The sequence below is a fragment of the Perognathus longimembris genome, chromosome 1 (assembly GCF_023159225.1).
Source record: "Perognathus longimembris pacificus isolate PPM17 chromosome 1, ASM2315922v1, whole genome shotgun sequence".
NCBI lineage: Eukaryota > Metazoa > Chordata > Mammalia > Rodentia > Heteromyidae > Perognathus > Perognathus longimembris.
In genome coordinates, this window is record NC_063161.1 from 151950008 (window position 1) to 151974512 (window position 24505).

The following is a 24505-nucleotide window of genomic DNA, read 5'->3' on the forward strand; positions in this document are numbered from 1 at the left end:
CTGATGTGAGTGTGACACACATTTCTATAAATTATGCACCCAGAATTGTTGAATTATATTGATCCAATTTACCTATCACTGCTAAATACTTTTATGTAGTGATCATACATGATCACACTATGTGGCATGCTAGAGAAATTCAAAATAATAGAGGACAAAACAATCAGTGGTTGCTGGAAAACAGGATGAATTAATGTGTGAGGCAAAAGGGATTTTTTAAAATTACAAAGTAAATATCAGAGCAGAATATACATTGTGTGTGATGCTTCAATAGTGTGCAAATGCCACTACACATTTTTTCAAGTTAAGGGGACAAAACAGTGAAGAAACCACAATGATACAACAAAAAGAGTAGAGTAAATCTTAATGTCATCTATGGTCTTTATTTGATAATACTGTACCAACATTGGTTCAGTTGTAACAAGTTTACTATACCAAGGTACAATGCCAGCAGGTGAATCTATGGCCAGAGGTGGGGAAAAGCACTATACAAATCATTTTTGCCCCGATTTTCTGTAATTTTTCGCCCAGTGGAAAGAATGGACTTTGCTTCACGGTAAGGCTATCATTGCCTCTTAGGGGACTCTACCTATCTTGAATGGTGGAAGATTACTTACTAAACTTGGAATTTACTGAGCTGGGTTCCTGAATTACTACATAGTTAAAGCCATCTGAACCCTAGGTACCACAGCAAACCATTAGAACAACTTAACATCTCTGCAGAAATTCCTTCATGTGAAATGTAGAATAATGTCTTCATCCTGCTTTGCTGTTTGGGAGTATGTCTTTCATTTATTGCTTTGTAGATATTACTTAGGTAATCTGAAGATTACGCCTTTGTCTTCTGAGTTCAAGTCCCAGGACCCACACAAACAAACACACACACACACACACACACACACACACACACACACACACATAACGAAATGGCAGGAATGCAAAATGGGTTCTGTTTGGAGATGCAGACCAGTGCAGGATAAGGGCAAAGGAAAAGGGCCTGGGGGGAGGGGGAGGATGAACATAGTGTAAATACATATGTATGAAAATAGAACAAAACCTGCTGAAATTGTTTTAAGAAAAGGAAGACACACTCTCTCTCTTCTCTCTCTCTCTCTCTCACACACACACACACCCACACATTTCTGTGTTTTGTGATGTTTTTGGAGTTTCATTTTTCTTCCATCTATCCATTCTTTAATTGATCTATGAGATGGCTTTAAACCATTCTTTGTTGCTGTTGTTGGCCATGGGGCTTGAACTTGGGGCCTGGTCTTGGTCCCTGAACTCTTCTGCTCAAGGCTAGTGCTCTATCATTTTGAGCCACAGCACTACTTCTGTTTTTTGGGTGGTTAATTGGAGATAAGAGTCTCTCAGACTTTCCTGCCCAGGCTGGCTTCAAACCGAGATCCTCAGATCTCCGCCTCCCAAGGAGCTAGGATTACAGGTGTGAGCTACCAGCATCCAGCTTATACCGGTCATTTATGTAAAAAAGAACAAAAATTTTAATGTGTTTTCCCAGTTTTTGTACTATCATGAAAAGTGTTGCTGGAAACCTTCTTATTTATATTTCTATCTTGAAATATGCAAGGCATTGTTTAGATACTGGCACTGGACTTTCATGGTTTGTGGTAGTGAACATTTCCAAGTGTACAATAAGTCACATTATTTCTCTACCATAAAGTGACTAAGGCCCCCAGTCTCATACAACATTCATTTGTTTTCAGAAAAGAGCATCCTTGAACATAAGTCTTCTATGTCTTTGAATGCAGTGGAACTTTATTGATGTTTTAAATTTTACTTCTCTGCTTATTTTTGAGATTGGCCATTTTTTTTTCTTGTCATTACTGGACCATATGAGGTTCCTATCTTTGAAATTCTTGTTAAGCCCATTTGCCCAAGTTCTAATTTCTTGTGTTTTCACATTTGAGTTTGCTTCATTATTAAAACTAAGATAGTTTAAGGGGAAATATTTTGAAGGACTAAAGAGAGTGAAATAACTAGACGTGGAATAGGATAGAGATGAAAATCTTCTAGAGAAGCTTTCTATTGGACACCTAGAGTATTGTCATTTGTTAACTCAAAGAAATCTTTTTGCTCCTAGGGGTTGATTGGAAATCATACAGTCATCAGCCTTTTAAATTTCCATACACATAAGAACAGAGGGTGTTTCCAAAGATATTGTTCTGATTTGAGAAGTATTATACGCTAGATTTCTAGGACACAGGAATGAGAGTTTTAGTATTATTATCAAGGGTACAAATGATCAATTATGTTCTGTAGAACTAGAAAATACTCTTGATTTTGAAATATCTTCAGAATTTCCTCATCCAACTAGAAGTTCCAAGTAAAGCTTTATTTTGCTTCCATTATCTTATTTTATTTTTTTCTAAAGCTTTGTTTTGAACATAAACAAAACCACTGAACATTTTCTTCAAATGATATTTACACTTTTACTTGAATAACAAGCTTATCATATACATCTTCAGGCAGCAAAAAATTGATCTTCATTTCTAGAGAGGTATGTGTGGGGCACACCTGGAAGTCAACTAGCTGGCCCCGCCTGTTTCTCAGTCTTGGGGCCACGTGTGGCTAAGATGGCGGTGCCTAACAACAACATGCAGCTGTTACAAGTGTCTTTGGTTTATAACCCAGAGGCAGTTCTGTGGGCTGTGATGCCCCGGCTCTTCTGCCCTTGATGAACAGCTCATGCCTCCCCTTCCTGCTGATCTTAGACCTGATTGGCTCCTGTGCCTTATATTAGTGGCATGTACTTCCCCAATAAATGAGATCTTGTGCTGACTTGACTCCCAGGCCGTCTGACTGTCCTCCAGTGAGGGAGGGCTGGGTGTGAGCGGCCTGCCAGCCCTTTCCTTTCTTGGCTCGGGGTGTGCCTTTCCCTGTCTCACCCGTGGGTCGGGGGAACACAGGGGAGGGGGGTGCTAAAAACCCTGGCAGTATGGAAGGACTTGGGATCAATTTTGGAAGGAGTTGAAGAGAAACATTGAATGAGTGTTTTATAGTATTATGAGAAACTTGTATCCACAGAATACCAAACTCATTCCTTCTGGGCACAGAATGATGGTTATAGAAACTATCTTGCAAAGTCCACTCTCCAGTGATGATGGTGGAATGTGTTTGTTTAGGGAATGAAGGAATCAGAATATTCCTAGTGTTCTTGAAATCACATGGAGTTCAGGGTCAAGAGATTTGGATTAACAGTCTTTAGCTTGCTTTCTTGTCTTTAAGTCACATTTTCTCAAAGGTAAACTAAGAAAGCAGAAAGTTTTGTGACCCACTAAGTTCCTAGCGACTCTCTTGTGATTATCTTTTTCTCCACTGGATGAATTCTCACATGCCTGCTTCCACAAGTAGTTCTTCCCTCAAGGGAGGCAAAAGCAATGACACATTTTATCTTGTTTGCTCTAATTTAGAGCTAGAGGTGGGTTGATTGCCCCCTTAGGGCCACTTCATTGTTTGTTTAAATTAGAACGACACTGATTTCTCAGGAGTTATGGTGAAAACTGTACTGATAGTTCTGTTCTTGGTGAACAGGACAACTCTTCTGCCTATCTCAGTGTAACATGGAGCTCCTTAGAGACTCCATCTGTGAGAGATTCCATTTGTTTCACTGTGTTTCATACTGCTATACATAAAGAGAAGAAACATTCCATGCATTGTATCTGAAAAAAGAAGCTTCCTTTTATCTGACATTTCTGGGCGTCTCATCTCAGAGACCAGGTGAGAGCAGGGATACAACTTACATTCAGTAGTATGACATTATGTGCTCATGTGTACATGTGTGTGTATGTGTGTGTGTGTGTGTGTGTGTGTTGTGTACTCTACCCTCCTGCTTTGCACATTTGTCTGCATTTCACAGTCAACTCCATGAGGTCTGAGTAGTTGTCTCAAACTTAACATTCGTGACTCCTTTGGAGAGTTAAGTTTTCTGTTGCTATACCAAATTTTTCATCTTTAATGAAATTAACCTTAAAATTTCTTCATCTAGGAGCATTGGAATACAATGTACACTGTGTGCATTTGGAATCACCACAGTGAAAGCCCACTGAGTTTCCAATTGTTGAGATAGAGCAAAATATTCTTCACACTCCACATGTGCTTTATATCTAAGCTATTTTTATATCTAAGCTATTTTTAATATCTACATATTCAGATTACCTTGTCTATGATGTCATTTACAGTAGATAGCAGGCTATTTAAGAATTTTCCAGGGGCTAGGAATGTTGCTTAGAGGTAGAGTGCTTGACTAGCATGCATGAAGCCCTGGGTTCGATTCCCCAGCACCACATAAACAGAAAAAGCCAGAAGTGGTGCTGTGGCTCAAGTGGTAAAAAGAAACCAGGGACAGTGCTCAGGCCCTGAGTTCAAACCCTAGGACTGGCAACAAAAAGAATTTTCCATTTCTTTACAAATGCTACAACATCATTCTTTGTAATGAATGAGTAAAATTTCATTGTGTGTGTGTGTGTGTGTGTGTGTGTGTGTGTGTACCACAAAATGATATTGTTAGGATATTCTTAACCATTTGTTAAGAAATGGAAAGACCTGGAAAAAATTATGTGAAGTAAGTTAGGCCCAGAGAGACAAAGGCTTCATGTTTTCCCTTCTATGTGGAAGCTAGATCTAGCGTATAAATTTATAAGTAAATATACAAATGTATTAACTGAAATACAGTAGATTCAAAGGAGTACTCACATAGTGTAATCCCTTAGGAAAGGCAAAGTCAAAGTTCAGCAAAATAAAACAACAGAAAGTAGGTCCCCGAAAGGCACAGGGTGCAATCAGAGGGGAAAAGGTACACAAATGAGGAGAAGAAAAGAATGCAGTCAAGAATTCAACATATAGTTTACAAAGTAAGAAAAGTAAGGGAAGAGGGGAGGGATGGGTGAGAATGATGAAAATGGGTGACATTTATCAAGATGCATTGTATTCATAAACTGCTCTGTGAAGTGGCAACTCCTCTGTGCCAGTACTTAAAGATAATTTTAAAAAAGAATTTTTTTTTTTTTGGCCAGTCCTGGGCCTTGGACTCAGGGCCTGAGCACTGTCCCTGGCTTCTTCCCGCTCAAGGCTAGCACTCTGCCACTTGAGCCACAGCGCCGCTTCTGGCCGTTTTCTGTATATGTGGTGCTGGGGAATCGAACCTAGGGCCTCGTGTATCCGAGGCAGGCACTCTTGCCACTAGGCTATATCCCCAGCCCCTTAAAAAAGAATTTTAAACACTTATTTGGTTAAGTATTTTCTTCCAGTATACTATTGCTCTGATATTTGGAACTTTCAACTAAGCAGAAAAGGTGAAACATATTTTGGCTTCTCAATAATTCTCCAAGACAAGAAGTTTTAACTTGAGATATCCTCTTAGATCTCAAAGACAAAAGTGTTCAGCTTGTTTGAGTTCTATATAGTTTATGGGTTCTACCTTTTTAGTGCTAATTTCAGCCTTTTCTCTTTCTCTGTGACATGATTGTTCACTTAGATCCATACAAGACCAACTACCTTTCTGAGGGGAAAAAAAAAAAGAAATGATGATATTCAGAAATCTTAGATATCTGATCAGAAAAGGATCTGCAAATAATTACCAACATAAAACCAGGTTAGGATCCATGAAAAAGAAGATGATATTCTTTGATTATGTCAGGAATACATGAGGAAAACTCACATACTGACTTCTTGAGAAAGAATGAAATTGCCTGAGAGAATATACACTGGAACAATTTGAAAGAGCAGATGTTTAATGTACATTCCATCTTCTGAAAAGAACTGATTAATGTATTCCGCATTCTATCACTAGGTTCTTTATGCTGTTGAATTAGATTCATGACCTTAATGCCGCTGTCTTGACCGGATCATCGTTATTTCCAACAAAGTCTTCAGGTCATAACAGGTTGGAGGTCCACAGCAAGCCACTTGCTTCTCACATTTTGATCAGATCTTGGAAAAAAAAATATTAGAGAACCTGTGTTTCAGAGGCCTGGGTAGTATTAATGGAGGGAAAATGATGAATAGAAATAATCTAAGCTTAACTAATTGGTAACACCCTTGACATTGAACCTAACTATGATCATTCTGATTTCTCATGCCTTCTCCGATGGATTGTTGGGTTAAATTCATAGTGGACAAATAATGTCCTTTAGTCAGAATACACATATCCCTTAGTAGTAAAAATGTTGATAAAATGAACAGACAGACTACTTTGAAATAATGTGTATAGTAGGTGCTAGTGACACACACCTATAATCCTAGTGGCTTAAAAGGTAGAGATCTGAGTTTTGAAATTTGACTCACAGTGACTCTGACTCTCAAATAACTAGCAACAAGGCAGGACTGGAAGTATATTTCGAATTGTAGAATCCTACCCATGAGTGAAAAAGCCTAGAAAAGGACAAGAGGCCCTCAGTTTAAGCCCAGTAATACATGCGCACGCACGTGCACACACACACACACACACACACACACTCAGTGAAAACCCAATGCTTATATCGTATAAAACTCATTTGTCTTTTAAATTTCTGTGGGGCTCAAATTCCCTGTCCCCCCACTTTTCCCAGGGAGATGCCAAATCCCAAATTAGGAAAGACACTTGGCTCTACTCCTCCCGCCTGCGGAAGGAGCAGAGCGTGTCTTTATGGGCTAAGCTGAGTTGAAGAAAGATGCCGAAACCTCCCCCCTCCCCCCCCGTCCCCCTCATGTGTCAGACACAGGACAGAGATTTCGGGGAGCCGGTTTGGATGATCCACCAGTCTCAAAGAACTTTATAATCAGGGAGGGGTTTATATAACGGTAATGGTGGGTAGGAAGAGGAGGGACTACTGAATATTAGTGATTGGCTTAATGGGTTGTCCATCAGGTGATGTCACGGAACTTCCTCTATGGGCAGAGACCACAGCCCCCCAAGGACTGGGCCTCTGGGGTCCCCGCCGCCATGATGGCACGCACGTGCTTGCCCCCAGGGGTGGGGGCTTCTCTTCTGGTTGAAGCTGGAAAGAGGCGGGACAGGCTAAAGCCAGCTGTCCCCTCTTAAAGGCACAGCCATCCCCGACAAATTTCAATCTCTTTTTTTTGCAGCCAAAGAGAGGAAGGAAAGAATGAGGAGAGATAATGAGAGCAGTGTACTTGAATTTATCCTTCTGGGGCTTTCCATCAGGCCAGAGGAGCAAGGCCTGTGCTATGCCCTTTTCCTGGCCATCTACCTGACCACCGTGCTGGGGAACCTGCTCATCATCCTGCTCATTCGGCTGGACTCCCGCCTCCACACCCCCATGTACTTCTTCCTCAGCCACCTGGCTTTCACTGACATCTCTTTCTCCTCTGTCACAGCGCCAAAGATGCTCATGAACATGCTGACTCAGAGCCGGTCCATCTCATATGCTGGGTGCATTTCCCAGGTGTATTTTTTCTTACTTTTTGGAGATCTCGACAACTTTCTCCTCACCTCAATGGCCTATGATAGATATGTGGCCATCTGTCACCCTCTGCACTACACCACCATCATGAGTCAGAAGCTGTGCTTCCTGCTAGTTATTGTGTCCTGGGCCTTGTCCTTTGCAGTTGCTATTGTGCACACCCTCCTCCTAGCTCACCTCTCTTTCTATGGAGACAACACTGTGCCTCATTTCTTCTGTGACCTCTCTACCTTACTTAAGCTGTCCAGCTCAGACACCACAGTCAATGAGCTGGTTATCCTCACTGTAGGTGTGGTGGTCATTACTGTGCCATTCCTATGCATTTTGGTCTCTTATGGCCACATTGGGGCCACCATCCTGAGAGCGCCCTCCATGAAGGGCATCTGCAAAGCCCTTTCCACATGTGGCTCCCACCTCTCTGTGGTTTCTCTCTACTATGGAGCCATTATTGGGCTCTACTTTTTCCCCTCATCCAATGACACTAATGACAAGGATGTCGTTGTGGCTGTGTTGTACACATTAGTGACACCCATGCTAAATCCTTTTATCTATAGTCTGAAGAATAAGGGTATGAAGGAGGCTCTGGGAAATATATTCAGAAGGATATTTTCAGAGTGATAGTGATGGGTCTCATCTTTCCCTAACATTTTATGATGGTCTCTCATCTTTCCTTATGAAAATTAGTGATTTTAGGGACTCTTGTAGAATCTTTTTCCTGCTTTCCTTTTCACCTTTGATGGACTTAAAGAAAATCTACTCAGTTGTCTGTTTGGTTTTAGGTCTTGGAAGTTTTTCCAGTCTGGACACTTTTCACATAGTACTCATTTCCCGAAAACACTTTACCCTGTCATATGGTCCCCGGTTTTAATCTCTATGGAGAGGGTATAAGTGCAGACTCCCATATGCCAGGCTCGGGTCGCCTCCCCTGGCACGGGGGGTCAGGCTCTACTCTACTTTAATCACTCCCTTTCTCACCCTCTCCCCTGGTCACCCAACCCGCAGGTAAGGCCAGAGTGGAGTGGGGGGCTCAGGAAAGACCTCAGGTGCACGCGGCCATACGAGATCGCTTTACCTCCCTCCTTACCCTTGAAGAAAGCCAGGCGTATGCGGATCTCGGAGATGCTTTAAGAGCAAATCTTATTTAATAAGGGAGTGGCTAGCAGTTGATATAGTAGGGGTGACGAGAAAAGGGGTGATCGACCGATAGCTGACGATAGGCTGGCGAGCTTGTCATAGGACCCCCTCATGAGCTAATGTCACTTGGATAGCACCACCCCAGGGGCAAAAAGCCCGTGAGAATGGGGAGCACATGGGCTGGTGAGAAAGTTGGGGGGCTGTTCGCAAAGCCAGTTCTTCTGGTTCCGGACCCAGAGAATTGTGGCCTGCTTCCGCATTCCCCCAGGGCTGGGGGAAGGGCGGCGTCTCGGGAGCGCTCTCCATTGCCCTTCCCCCTCAAGGCCAAAGCTGAACCCCAACACCCATAGTAAAGCTGTTTTGCTAAAAAAAAATTTCCAATATCACAGCAATATTTCTTTTGGAATTTTCATGGTTTTTGTTTTGTTTTTAAGTTTGTAATTCACTTGGAATTAAGTTTACTTTTTAGACCAGGTGTGCTGGTGCACTTGTAATCCCAGCCCCATGGGAAGCAGACAGAGGAGTATAATAGTCAAGGTCATCCAGGCAAGAGTTAGAGAGACTTTATCTGAAGAATCACACTGGATGTGGTGGCTGTCACCTAGAATGTCAACTAGGTGTGAGGCTGAAGTAAGTATGAGGATCAGAGTTGAAGGGTGACCACAGGTTAATAAAAACAAAACTCTGATTGGCTGAAAATGAAATGATGCAATAAAGGTTGAAAGTATGGCTCACATGTGGAGTGCATGTCTAGGAAGCACAAGACCCTGAATGAAAACCTCAGAGACCACCACTGAACAACAACAACAAAAAACTGGAGTCATTGTTGTTGTTATTTTCATCATACCATGTGAAAGTATGCCCTTTTCCTTTTGTTTTTTTCCCCATGGTTTTACCCCTGATATCACTGATTTTAGTACCCTGGATATTGTATATATATGTGTGTGTATTGGAACTAGGGAAGGGAAAGGGAATACCAAAATCCCATGAACTACAAAGATGTATACATAACACATTAAATGAAATTTAGAATACAATACATGTACAAAGTGAGAGGCTTATAACAAAATAAAAATAAAATATTTATTTGGAAATCTACAAGTGGAGAATACAGGAATAATTTTAACTTTCTTCTTTCTGCTAAAACTTATTCTGTGTTCTAAGATGTGATCTAGTTTGGAGAAATTTCCATGGGGGCTGGGAATATGGCCTAGTGGCAATAGTGATTGCCTGGTATATGAAGCCCTAATTCGATTCCTCAGCACCACATATAAAGGCCAGAAGTGGCACTGTGGCTCAAGTTGGCAGAGTGCTAGCCTTGAGCAAAACAAAGCCAGGGACAGTGCTCAGGCCCTGAGTTCAAGCCAGGACTGGCCAAAAAAAGAAAAAAAAAGATATGGTCACATCAGATCATCTAACCTCAACTGGTCACAGAATTACAAGTGAGACATCCCACACTATCATTCCTAGATGAACCACGAATCCCCAGATGTCCCCCAGATTCAGGAGCAATGGAAATACTTCTTGATGACTGACTGTGAGATTTTTGTTACCATTTGGTATCCAACATTTTTGTGACCATTCATTCCACTCATCTGGAATGAAACACGAGAAAAAAGAATAAGAAAGTGTGTGTGTGGGGGGGCAGAGTATGTTTCTTTGATGGCTACCGTATTAAGGAGGCTTTCTCATGAGCGAGTTGAATGTTAAAACTGTTCCCTCTCCTGTGTCGGGGCATTTAGAGATGTCTAGATTGCTGTCTCATGCATCCCTGATGATATGGTTGAAGCATATTTTCTTTCTGTGGATGTTTCTGTACAGCTCCTGGTTTTGCAGTCCTTCATTCCTTCTCTGAATATTTCTTTGGCTTTCTAAAGGAGATAGGGAGAACTAGCTGGCTTGAGACCTCTTCTACATTTTTCATATAACCAACCTGTGGTCTTTAGGAGATGTTTTGTTTTTATTGCCTTCTGGGAAGAGAAGTAAAAGTAGTGCCATAAACACTCTAGGCATATTTTACTTCTTACCTCCTCTTGTTTCTTCTTTGCTATTGCTTTTGCTTTCATAATAGCAGATTTCTATCAAAGGCTTTAGATGGTTTTATTGGATCTTCTCCCATTAAAATTGAAGTAAAGAAGAAAGCACCTCCCTCTTCATTGGGAGGATCTGGTGCTCAATGCAAAGCTTTATCTTTTTATACAATATTTATTCATTTCTTTATTGTCAAAGTGTTGTACAGAGAGGTAACAGTTTCATACACAGGGCAGTGCATATATTTCTTATCCAACTTGTTACCTCCTCCCTCATCCCCCGCCCTGCTTTTCCCCCTCCACATTTCCCTCCCCTGCCAGGAGTTGAGACAAACCAATGCAACAGCAGTACTTACAAAACTATATGGTGTAAACCAATTGCAAAGTTTTATCTTAGAAAAAAAGAAGACTGGTATTCACAGTGCTGTCTTATCTTTAAGACCCTTCTTATATCTATCTCTTAGGTATTTTCAGACCCACATTTAATGAAAAGCTTGAGTTATAACATTGATACCTGTGCATTTCCTATCAATATCTTTACTTTGAATTTTAAAACTCATGTTGGTTATTTAATTTTATGTTTATCAAATCTTGGTGCATTTATTGAAATATCCAATTCAGTAACTTAACACTAATACTTCCTCTTCCTGATCTTCATAACTAGATGGACATTGTGGATCCAGATAGTCCTTACTTATTAATCTAAAGCAACACCTCTTTGTGAAGTCTTTTGTATCCCCTTTCAACTGAAGAAGCAATTAACAACACTTAGCATTCCACATAAATTAATATATTTATATAGATAAACTGCACAGCTTACAATAATGAATTGCTCTGAGGAAGACAGCCAAGACTGGAATGCTCCTTTATGTGATCTTAGGGAATTCTTCACCTCACTGCACCTGTTTTCCAAGCCACTTCTTAGGGTCGTTGTCAGGATAAAATTCCGTTATTTAGCATGTATTAATCTCTTGCATCAGAACCTGAGGGAACTGAAGTGACATTCACTCTGCCACTCTCTATATTGCTTGGTAGCAAGGAAGTATGAGGTATAACTCTGGAGGAATGTGTTGTTATGTACATAAAACAGTATTTCATCTTTTTCTTCAAAAGTTCTAAGGTTTCAGGGTTTCTAGATGTTTAGGTGCCTGAGTGAAAAAGGAGCTAGAAATGGACACATTCTTAGAAAAGGAGATTTAGATTGCCAGACATGTGCATAATAAATTTAAAATCTGAAGGTGCAGACATAATGGCATTCACTTAATGATAATTGCCAAATTAATTTCCAATCTCAATAACCCATAAAATAAAACAAACATCATATAAAGTCATATAAGACATACTTTATTTTGTTCTTTGATCAATAGGTGCAAAAACAATGCCAGCAAAGCATTGAGGCATATTTTCAATTATTTGCATTTACATTTTTGAGGAAATGATTATGTGAGTGTGGTTAAAAAAGACAAGTATTAACTGGAAGAATGAGTTTTCTTGCTGAAGAGTTTTCTTAGGGCTCCTTTCATGTCTTTATTTCTCAGACTGTAAATGAAGGGGTTCAACATGGGTGTGACCACGGAATACATCACCGAAGCAATGATGTTATTGCCACTGGTGTTGTTAGGTGGGGGAAGAAAATAAAGACCAATAATCGCCCCATAATATAAAGTCACCACTGACAGGTGAGATCCACAAGTGGACAATGCTTTGCAGATACCTTTGGTAGAGGGAACCTGAAGGATGGTGAACCCAATACGACCATAGGAAACCAGGATGCACAGAAATGGAAGCATAATGGCTGTCAGTCCTGCTGTAAATATTGCCAACTGGTTCAGGGATGTATCTGAGCAGGACAATTTGAGCATGGCACCTAGATCACAGAAGAAGTGGGGAATAAGGTATTCTGCACAGAAGAAAAGACGAGCTAAGAGGAGGGTGTGCAAAAGAGCACATGCAGTAGCAATAACCCAGGACACAGCTACCAGCATACAACAAAGGCTTTGACTCATGATGGTAGTATAATGTAGAGGATAGCAGATGGCCACATATCTGTCATAAGCCATTGAAGTGATAAGAAAACTGTCCAAGTCAGCAAAGAATATAAAAAAATATGTCTGTGAAATGCACCCCTCATAGGTGATGGACTGGTGCTGGCTCTTCATATTGATCAACATCTTTGGGACAGTAACTGATGAGAAAGAGATGTCGGTGAAAGCCAGGTGGCTGAGGAAGAAGTACATGGGGGTGTGGAGGTGGGAGTCCAGCCGGATGAGCAGGATGATGAGCAGGTTTCCCAGCACGGTGGCCAGGTACACAGCCAGGAACAGGGCAAAGAAAATACCCTGGTGTTCTGGCCAGATGGGGAGTCCCAGGAGTAGGAACTCGGATACACGACTGTGGTTCTCAGGCCTCATGCTTAAAATAAGAAACGCTGAGCCAGGTGCCAGTGATGCACACTTGTAATCTTAACTATTCAGGAATTCTAGATCCAGAGGATCATGGTTGGAAGCCAGTCAAGGCAGAAAACTTCACAAGACTCCATCTTCAAAAAGCCAAGCTAGAGATGTAACTCAAGTGACAGATAAACAAGCTGAGCAAGCACAGGCCCCGAGTTCAAACCCAGGTTCTGGTCTACACCCAAAAGATGATAATGGCAAACAGAGAGATGTCTTTGTGACTTATGGAATGTCTTCTTTCATTTTCCACATATTCTGCTGCAAATGTGGCAGAGAATAATTCAGGTTTAGGATATACCATCACTTTCTTTCTCAGTCTACCAGTCTCTGTAACGAATAACATTAACAGCTAAAATTTACTGAACATTCTAATAGCTTATGTGTAATGATTCAGTGGCCTTATATGAACTAAATAGGCACTGCCATCATTTCTATTCTTCAGACAAGCTAGCTGCAGTAGACAGTCTTCAGTCATGGAAGTAGGAAGGGAAAAAGACAGGATATAAAGTCAAGCCTTTTGGCTCTTAATTTTGTGCCTCAGAAGCAAATAAATTACTTGGCATCCAAAATATCACTGCAGCTCATAACTTGTGTGTGTGATGAACTTTCTAATTCTATACACCCCTGCCTGTCTATACATTACATGATTGTTTCTAATTTGTTCATTAACTGTAGGTCCAAAATCTATCCAAGATAATTTGTGCATGTGCAACATTATTTTCAAACCAAATAGGAGATTCTGTATCCAATTAAACTCATTCTGGAAGTTAGGGATAGTTTAGACTTAACTCTAATAAAAGTGTGATCCATTTTTAAAATTGTCACAGTCACAACATTTCAAAGAATTACAATTTAAATCTAAAATTAATTTTCAAAAGAAAATTGAACTTTCTGGTGTCTATAAAATGGCCTAGGAAAGATTAATTTCTGAATGCAAATAAACATGAAAATACATCTATATATTTTTGAAGAATCTTTAAGATTATACTGTATTAAAGCATATTATAAAATTATAATGACTATGATAAGTAATGCATATGACACATAGTAGCCAATAGATGAAAAGGGAAAACCTAGAAATATATAGGTTTATAATAAAGACCTGGAAATGGATTGAAGTGGCACAATAAACAGTCCTGAGCAGCTGTCTGTCCATATATTAAAAAAACAAATCTGACCGGGTGCTGGTGGCTCATGCCTGTAATCCTAGCATTTCAGGAGGCTAATATTTAAGGATCATGGTTTAAAGACAGCCTGGGCAGGAGAGATTATGAGACTCTTACTTCCAATTAATAACAAAAAAATTCTAGAAGTAGAGCTGTACAGCATTCCAGCCCTGAGTGCACACACACACACACACACACACACACACACACATACATACATACACACACACACACACACACACACTATATCGCTAACTCATATGTATAGAACTCCCAGGTGAATTGAAGGTAATTATGAAAAACAAATTTTCAGAACCATTAGAACATATCACAGCTTCTATTCATGATTTACACATAACACATTTCTTAATAAAGCCCCTAAATACTGACAGCAAAAATAACAGTTCTAGCAAACTGAACGATGTCAAGATAAATTTTCTTAACTAGGTAACTACAACAACCACAATAAGAAAGTCATAAAATGAAGAAATAAGCTACAAATGAGAGAGTGCATAACATCCCAAACCAGCAAAAGATTAGTATTCAGAAATGTACAAATTTCTATGAATCAAGAAAGTGAAAATGCTCAACCAAAATATAGAAGATAATGTAATCCAGAAATTGACAAAAAATAAAACTCAGCTGGGGTGGAGATTAGGGAGGGGGGAAAGTTGGGAAAAAAAAACAAAGGAGGAGGTAACAAGTTTGATAAGAAATGTACTCTCTGCCTTATGTATGTAATTGTAACCCCTCTGTACATTACTTTGACAATAAAAAAGTTTAAAAAAAGAAATGGGTGAACAGATATTAGTTTGTTATACATTTCTATCCATCAGTATAAATAATTGAGCTAGAAAGAAACATACAAGTCCAGAAGAATTACAGTTGCTATGTCTACCTAAGTTATTTGAGAAGATGCAAAAATTATACAAGGTGTACCTGGCACAACTATACTCATCTGTAATATTTTACACATACACGTACACACAATCCTAAGTGGAGTCTACAAACACTCCCTTTACCTAGCTCAGATAAATTCAAATACTGTTGGCTTCATGATGTGGACCAATTATTGATTTTTCTCTCCAAATGACTTAGAGAAGGGGCAAGGAGAGAGGTCCTGAGCTCAACTCTAATGCGGGAAAGAGGCACTCTTTCTTTTCACCAGCTCCGAGGCAATGACAAAAGGGGATCCTCTTTACCAGCCCTGCTGGGAACTCAGGGGACCAGTGCCACAAGTTTCTGGTAAGAAACAAATACAGAATAATTACTGTTTTCCTCTTCATATTCCCAGTGGGCAAGTGTCTTTGCTAGGTACTAAAGATAACCCACTCTCTTGAGTATATAAACGAAGATTTTTATTACTTATGTATTTGTTTATTATAAAGAGTTTGCATTTCTATGAGTTTATCTGGCAATAATGACATTTGGCGGTAGATAATATCTACGTATTTTGTGAGCTTGGGAGTGGCTCAAAAGAAAATGTCCAAATTGGTTTCTAAACCCAAAGATCTAGTTCTCTAAGCTGAGTTCCACTACCATGATGTCTGCTCTGTAGCGTACTGAAGGAATCCTCCCTACATCCAGTTTACTCCTGGAAGGAAAGTTGCTACTAGTCTCTTGGCAATATAAACAACTAACCAAGCAATAGAGCTTTTTTATTTCTTTCCACAGGGACGTGAATATGTGCAAAGCTTTCTTGGGGTCCATTATGATACAAAAATAGTTCATACATCCATATTTTTATTATCTGTAAGTAGCTGTGGAAAGGAGTTGCCATTCAACAAAGTCCTTTATGACAACAGTATCTCTTGATCATTGTCACCCTTTTCAACACTCTCATTCCCAACCCACCATTTCCCTCACTTTTCTTGATTATTTTTGCCATTTAGCAAAGCAATTTATTAATACAATGCATCTTGATTTATGTCACCCCCTTCAATATGTTCACTCTTCCTTCGACCCACCTGCTCCTTTTTTCCCCTTAATTTTGTGATGTGTACAATGAATTCTCAAGGGCATTCTACCCTTCGCCCCTCGGCCCCAGCTCCCTCTTTGGAGTACTCAACTTTTTGACCACAGAAATGAATATGAAGACCGTTCAAAAGCCTACTCCATTCAGATTGGGAAAAAATAGATAGAAGACAATGAATCATAAGAAGAGACAACACTATGGTCATTATTTCCTTCACTCATCATCCATAATATATGGTTTACCTATGATATGACAAGCATTTTATGAGGTACAGTAAATAGTGACTTGAAACACAGTTCCTTTCAAAGAACACTCTATTGATGGTGCTGAATAGACAAGACAGTGTATGGCAAGTGCAACACTGAAGGAAATATTTGAGTTTTCATTCAGTGGAGAAGATACACATCGAGACTCAAAATAATAAAAGTTTAACCAAGGAGGCCCATAGGAAGTTACAGTTAAGCAGACACTCACGGCAATTAAAATAAATAGAAGATACTGTGACTGCACACACAGGTACAACATTTAGAGGGGAGAAAAGCAGAGAAATATGAAAGTGCCAACAGAAGAAAAACGATGACATATTTGAGAAAATATTATTAACACAGTTAGAAGAGTCAAAACACGGGCTTCAATAGGGAAGAAATCTGGGATGAGTTGAGAGATGTAGAACGTAGGGAGTTATGTTGAAGTTACCGGTGGCTAAAACCTTCTTGAGAGCATCTCAGCTGTTTCCATATCTTGATTATGGTGAATATGGCAGCAAGAAAAGTGAACATGCCTCATAGCAAATGGATCAAGAAAATTATATAAATTATCTAATTATATACAATTATGTGCATTTGCATATATTCATATGTATCTATATTCACAATGAAATTTTATTGATCCATCATGAAGAATACTATTATGTTGTTTGCAGTGAAATAGATGGACCTGGAAAAACTATGTTGATTAAGTCAGGTTCAGAGAGATACAGGACATGTGTTTCCTTTCAGGTGGAAGTTAAATCTGAAGTTTAAACATATAGGAAAATATATACAAGGTCATATGCATATATACATAAGTATAGTGTCTAAAATAATGGTATATGCAGGGGATGTTTGCAATGGTGTAACTCCTTTGAACAATTAACTCATAGTTTAACAAAATGAATGCAAGGAAGCTGAAATATATGGTGTTGAGTGGGGAGAAGGTCAAGGGGAGTGGGAAGATGAATGGAGAGAGAAAGGGCAGGAAAATATAATCATAATATTCAATGGATATATGTGAAGATGGAACTAGGTGAATTGAGGAGATGGGGGAGGTTGAGAGAGATGGGGGAGAATGAGTGACATTGATCTAGATGCACTGTAATCATAAATTGCTTTGAAACTCCTTTTTACAAATCTTTAAAAATTTTTAATTAAAAAAAATCTTCTTAAGAAGGAAGGATATGGCTTTACTTAAATTCCCGGATGTCAGCCAGTCCCTTGGCTTTCTATTTGGACCTTGTTAGCTATAGTAGTTTTTCTACCTCCCAGGGTTTAGTTGGTGCCAAGTGTAATTAAGGCTGGGAGGTGGGAGGGTGAACAGAAGGCGGGCCAAGGGGCCTGGTGACCCTTCCTCTGTAGGCTCATCCTTGAAGGTTCCCAGGACAGATGGTTTCTCCTACAGCAACACAACTCTTACGGGAATCACGGGGGGAAATTGGACAATTAACTGAAGGTTGACTGAAATCTTTAACTGAAAATTATAAGTTGTCATTCTGAGGGTTTTCTTCTCTGCTAATGATACCCCAAGAATCATAGATTTGGGACTATACATGGTGTTGAGGCTTTGAATTTGCAGTTTTTCTTCTTAGTGCTCGAGGAAGGTCTAGGATCCTGAGGCTTGATTTTTAGGTCATATAAATTTTCTGTGTATCCTGGTATCTTATGGCTATGTTGGGACCATCATCCTGAGAATTCCTTCAACCAAGAGGATATGCAAGGCTTTATCCACCTATGGCTGATGCCATCTTGGATGTATGATATGCACTGGTCAAATCAGAGTAATCAGAAATTTCAATCCACTCATCATTCCTTTATGGTCTTTAATCTTGGAAATTGTAGAGAGCATATTTATAACACTTTACATGAATTCTTCCAAGGAGGAATGAGTAAAGAGAGAGATGGATTTATTTTAGTAACAGACAAATCAATGATTTGTGTTGCTAGGTTCAGACTAAATGTAAATGTCCTTATTCAAGGTTAACAATAGATAAAATATTCTTTAATTATTTCTAATTGCCACCAATTAATTGTGCAAGGATGTTTCTTGTTGACATGTCCATGAATGTATACAATGTATCTTGACCAGACTCATTGCCTCCATCACTTTTCCTCATCTCTCCAATTCTTCAACGGGTCACAACAAGCTTCGTTGTTTTATTTTCACACATGCATGCACTTGTGCACATACACACACACACACACTCAACATTTTGACCATATTCACCCTCCTTCATCATCTCTATTCACCCTCAGTCCTCCCACTAGTTGTAGGACATGGTTCATCGTCATAATATTTGTCTCTGTTAAAGCTTATGTGAACTGTTTGAAGGGGCTTTGCTTTCATGGCATTTCACACATGCATAAATTGTATTTCAATCAGATTGACCTTTCATCCTACACTCACGTTCTCCAGCCCCTGTTTCCATTAGTCAGCACTTCTGCATGAATTTCTTTTTGCCCGTCATCCTTCACAGACAGCATGCATCTGGGCCTTGTGCACCTTCTAACATTGTCTTTTCCTCCACAGATCCTTCTTACCATGCTTCTCTTTATCATTAATTTATTTTATTGGCATATGTTGATTGTACAAGGGCTGGTTTCATCGGGAATTTTCCACACTTTCACAAAACATCCCTGAATCAAATTCATCCCCTCTATCACTCTCTCATCCCTCCCACTTCTCAAAGAAACTTCAACATGTTTTATTGTTGTTTCTTCATACATGCATATAAAGTACATCCAACATATTTCTAATGCTCATGTTTCTACAGCTGATAAGACTGTAAGTATATCAATACAATCTGTAATGTTGTCATTAGATGAATCAAATTTTTATCTCAGTCTTTACTTCCTTTGCATGCACCTGCCCTATATAAAAATGATGTAAAACTAATACTAAGGTATGAGATGAAATCCTCTGGTGATGCTTTAGGCTGCTTGAGGTATGAGGATAGAAATCAAGACATTTTGAAAAAAATTGAAGTTTGACATTTGACATGTGTGAAGTTTGACATGTGTGTATTACTGTGTATTACTGCAACAACAAATTTCCTGTGTTGCTCACCAATTCGTTCCATAACTTTTGACCTAGCCTTTGGCTGAGTGACAACAACAGGGATAATTCTCTTTACTCCTTCCATACACTTCACTGTGGACTTCTATTGTTCATGGTTTTCATATCAAATTTTTTCCTTTCGAACAAGAAAACCACAGGTTCTGAGATATCAAAAAAAGAGAACCCCATCAAAACCGGTGGTTTTAAAGTATCCTTGATCAGACAGAAGGAGTGATTTTAAGACTTCCTAGAGTCTTTATAATAAAGTTTCACCAGGAACTTTGTATTAGCTGAAGAAGAGAATGACTCAAATATTTTAATTATGCTTTAAATTTAGTGACATGTAGATATGGACATGGAAATGTGATTGCAATGAATAAGAAAAAAATGGAGCTGTAAAGTACTATAAAAATACCATCTATGTACACACATGATTACTAATTTATAAATAACTGGGCAGGATTAAAAGGCAAGAAATGAATAAGGGGGTTATTTTGACCCTTTCTATTGTTTCCATGTCTCTATTATTTGGTTTTCATTCATGAAGAGAATTTACATTGTAAACAGCAAACCAAAATTCCATTTTGTTTTGGAGAATAATCCCTGTGCACATTCCAAACAATGAACTAACTAGAACAAATCTGAATATGGAGAGGGAGGTCTTTCTCCATCTCCTTTTGGGCTCATATCCTCAGGTATGGATCCTATTAATCTTCCTAATGACAGAGATCTCTCCAGGTCTTCCCCTAGGAATAATTGCCTGAAAGTCACTTGGCCAGATCTCATGAATGAGCATCTCTGAGGTGGAGTGGGGAATCTGCATCTTTAACAAGATCCCCAGGTAATTCTGCTGAACATTCAAGGTTAGGGACCACTGCCCAAGGGCTTGTGTCCTAGAGGGAGTAAAGAGAGAACTGAGAAGTCAATGAGTGTTTAATGAATGTCTCCAATCAGGAGCTTGGGGTCCTGTTCCATTGGAGCCTCACCCATGTGTATGGAGTGGAGTCATCACATCTCCACTTCTGAAGTTTGGTGGATTGAGAAGGGCAGTCTTCAAGTAAGTTCTCGACTTTCTTCTTTGCTGTGAATGAAGGATCAACGACAACAGAAGTTGTGTACTAAATCTGGTTATTGTGGAGTCCACTTCAGCCACTAAGATATATTCCTGGGAGCTGTATACTCTGACTATAAACTTCAGAGCAGAGTTGAGTACCCTTCACTAGTAATTCTGTGGGTGCATGTCAGGGGTGCCTGTGTGTTTGGATGCCCAGCTTCTCTGGGCTCTTACTGAAGTCTTTCTTACGATCAATTCATAAAGACAGAGATATAGCAATCACCACTCACCAATAACTGTCCTGCCTTTAACCCAAAGACTTATAGAGATGAATAGAACCGAATGCCTACATAAAAGTAATGGACATATCACCTATCCAAGCAGATAAAACCATGATTCATGGTTTCAGTTATTAGAATATGAGCTTGTTTGCTGTAGTGTTAACAAGTCCTCTCCTACATTTCTCTCTAGAAGTCCCAATCCCCTTCCTTTGAGGAGGCATTGATGCTTTCACCTGTAGGTTCATTGGGAGGATGCTTGGTCCGTTTCTTACTGCATCATTCATATTGCAACTCCTCATTAGATTCTGAGGGAAAGCCAAAGATGGAAAAAGACAGAAAGGAGTTCAAAACACTGGAGCATCAGAGTAATCATTCTCTAATATGTGGGATATGACTGTATTCTGATGGTGAGCTCTGAGTTGATAAGGAAGGAGCTTTGTGGCCTGTGCATTAGAGTCAGTGTCTGTCTTCTGACTGCAGAGGGCAGTCATGAGGAAGAAATGGTTTAAAAAGAATATATTCTTTGTTTCCAACTTTCTTGATTTACTCTTCCTAAATTTAATATATTGGTATTCAGAATATTTCTGTAACTCAGTGTCATGGTCTTTTGTTAAGTTTAGAAAGCATGGGTCCAAACTGGGTAGTTGATCCAGAACTCATAAACATAAACTGATGTTTCCAGAATTCGAATCTGTTCCGAACTGCAAGGTGACATCTGAGATAGGGTTCTGTCCTTAGGGCAGACCTGAGAAGCATCAAAACATTTCAATGAACAGAGACACACTGGAAACCTAGGCCAGGCAGAGGAAAAGGCAGATAATGGAGATTGTTTAAAGAATAGAAGCAGAATAGAAACTGGAAGCTTTTAACTTAATACCGTCCCACCACTACCACTGCTAAGACAAGCTAAGACCATGAACCCTTTTTCTCTTTTACTGACTGCACGTGGCTGTAGGTTGCACCTTTTTGTTGTCCTTCCTCTATATGGTGAAAAAACATGCAACAATGGTACATTCTCTTTCACATCTAAATCTCACCTCTATCGGGAAACACTTTCATTTTACATATTACACACTTCAAATAATTTTTTTTGTAGGAGTATGGTCATGCAGACAGACGTGACCAATCATCACGTAGACAAAGATGCCTGTAAATCCACATTGGTTTATTTGTGACTTCTTCATTGTCTAAATGGGAAGAAGAGGAGCAATGCCAGGGGAGAACCACAGCACTGGATCGGGGTTTCTCCTCCTGGGCCTCCCCATCCAGCCTGAGCATCAGGGCGTGTTCTATGCTCTGTTCCTGGCCATGTACCTGACCACGGTACTGGGGAACCTGCTCATCATTCTGCTCATCTGGCTGGACTCCCGCCTCCACACCCCCATGTACTTCTTCCTCAGCCACCTGGCTTTCACTGACATTTCCTTTGCATCTGTCACGATCCCAAAGATGCTGACGAGCATGCAAACTCAGGACCGATCCATCTCCTATCCAGGATGTATAGCACAGATGTATTTTTTCATATTTTTCACAGATATGGACAACTTCCTCCTCTCTTCAATGGTGTATGACCGGTATGTGGCCATCTGTCACCCTCTGCGCTACACCACCATCATGAAAGAGGAGCTGTGTATATTGCTAGTCGCTGCATCCTGGGTCCTGTCCTGTGCCAGTGCCTTGTCTCACACCCTCCTCTTGGCCAGGCTCTCCTTTTGTGCGGACAACACGATTCCCCATTTCTTCTGTGAACTTGCCGCTTTACTCAAGCTCTCCTGTTCAGACACCTCCCTCAACGAGCTGATCATTTTCACAGTTGGATTGGCTGTCATTACTATCCCACTTCTGTGCATCTTGATCTCTTACGGATGCATCGGGGCCACCATCCTGAAAGTTCCATCCACCAAAGGAATCTGGAAAGCCTTGTCCACCTGCGGCTCCCATCTCTGTGTGGTGTCTTTATATTATGGCACGATTATAGGAGTTTACTTTATCCCCTCCTTTGATACTACCAATGTCAAAGACATAGTTGCTTCTGTGATGTTTACAGTAGTCACCCCATTGCTCAACCCCTTCATTTATAGCTTGAGGAACAGAGACATGAAAGGGGCCCTGGAAAAGCACATCCACAGGGTAAAAATCACGTCTCAATGACCTCTTCTTTTTATAATGAACACATGTACTCACATCTAAAGGCTAAGGGTTATGCTGGTGATTTATGTCTTGCGTGGCATTTTGTCTTGCTTATTCTCCATTTTCAATGCAAATGTGTAAATTGTGATTCTGTGTAGATAGTATTGGTTATTTTTCTTGCCTATTAGACTATTTTAGTTCATTCTTATTATTGCTATCTTTAAGTAGTTGTGCATAGGAGTTCATATTTACAATGTATCTTGATCAATGAGTCTACCAGATTCTGAAATCGCATACTTAATAGAGCTTTAATTTCCCTTCTTGCATACTTAGTAGAGCTTTAATTTCCCTTCTAATTTCTTGGAACTATATTTGCTCTTATTAGTTCTGTAAAGTTGTTGGGTACAGATTACCCTTGAAATAGCCTGTAGAAATAGAAACTTATAAGGTATAATTTTTCTTGTCCTCACCTCAACTCAGAGTTCTTTTCACATTTTTGTTGTTGGTGATAATGATGTTGGGTCAATAGAAGAAACAATATAGTGCCCTTTACAGCACTAAGGAACTATCCACCTCTCTGGTTTCACCTGCTCCACCTAAGGACTTGAAACTTCTTGATTTTCAGAATTCTGATCACCCATCTAAATGACAATAACTTTCACTCAATGGTTCATTTTAGACTTGTTACCCATGAATCTTTCTACCTATCTATGTGAATTTCAATCAAAATATTTCAAGTGACTACTTTATATCCCTCTTAAAAGTCATTATTTGTTTCAGAATGTGTCAACAGATCAGCTATTCTCTGAGGTGAAAATTCATAATAACTGCTATGGGGTCCAGGGGAGGTACCCCAAGTGGGACTCAAACCCACATCCCTCCGGAGTCCACCACACAGAGACAGTCTCAAGCAAAGATGGATTTATTGGGGAAGTAAAAAGTGAACTGACTGACCAGGGATGTAGCACAGACTCAGGAACTGAAACTACAAACCCTAACAGTCCTTGAGCTGGGGTTTATAAAGGTAGAAGCATAGTACAGATGTAGGGGGTAGAGCAAGCAACAAATGATTTTAAACATTTACAGAAGCAGAATTTTGCGATCAGGTCACCTAATATTTAACTTCATTTTAACAATTGCTACCATGTTTCCCTAATCAAGATGGAGTCAGCTTTTCTCCCTACAACAATAACATTGAACCAGGAGTTCAAGCATTTGCATTTTATGTTTGTTTTAGATGGAAATATTTATAAGGGTTTGAACATTCATATTTATATGAATTAATACATTTATATCTGTACATTCATATATGAATTAGAGAGAAGCTATAAATGAAATTAGAAGCAACCTCACACACACATATATATATACAAATTAATTAATTTATTATTAATTATACAATGTGGGACTCTGGAAACCAGGCTATGAGATTTAAAAAGTGACAAAGAGAAATGGAACACCATTCTCTAACAAGACTCTCAGAATGCTGGGGTTTCTCTGGAAAGATCAAAGCATCTTGTTTTAACAGAGATTCAGATAGCTACCAGAATTG

General features: G+C 39.6%; 2 protein-coding genes across 4 annotated transcripts; one reads left to right on the forward strand and one right to left on the reverse strand.

Moving 5' to 3' along the window:
* The first annotated feature begins 7103 nt into the window (after positions 1-7103).
* Positions 7104-22974, forward strand: LOC125348344 (olfactory receptor 50-like). 3 transcript variants are annotated; one of them, XM_048341497.1, is made up of 3 exons: positions 7104-7592; positions 12048-12051; positions 22028-22974. In XM_048341497.1, the coding sequence occupies exons 1-3, from the start codon at positions 7104-7106 to the stop codon at positions 22972-22974; spliced, it is 1440 nt and encodes a 479-aa protein (XP_048197454.1). The 3 variants fall into 3 exon arrangements, with proteins under 3 accessions (XP_048197454.1, XP_048197474.1, XP_048197463.1); XM_048341517.1 differs by lacking the exons at positions 12048-12051; positions 22028-22974 and adding an exon at positions 8903-8922 and having other exon boundaries at positions 7104-8004; XM_048341506.1 differs by lacking the exons at positions 7104-7592; positions 12048-12051 and adding an exon at positions 20429-20444 and having other exon boundaries at positions 22040-22974.
* Positions 11946-13072, reverse strand: LOC125348356 (olfactory receptor 3-like). Its single transcript, XM_048341528.1, has one exon. The coding sequence runs from the start codon at positions 12994-12996 to the stop codon at positions 12055-12057; it is 942 nt and encodes a 313-aa protein (XP_048197485.1). The 5' UTR covers positions 12997-13072; the 3' UTR covers positions 11946-12054.
* Positions 22975-24505: the final 1531 nt, after the last annotated feature.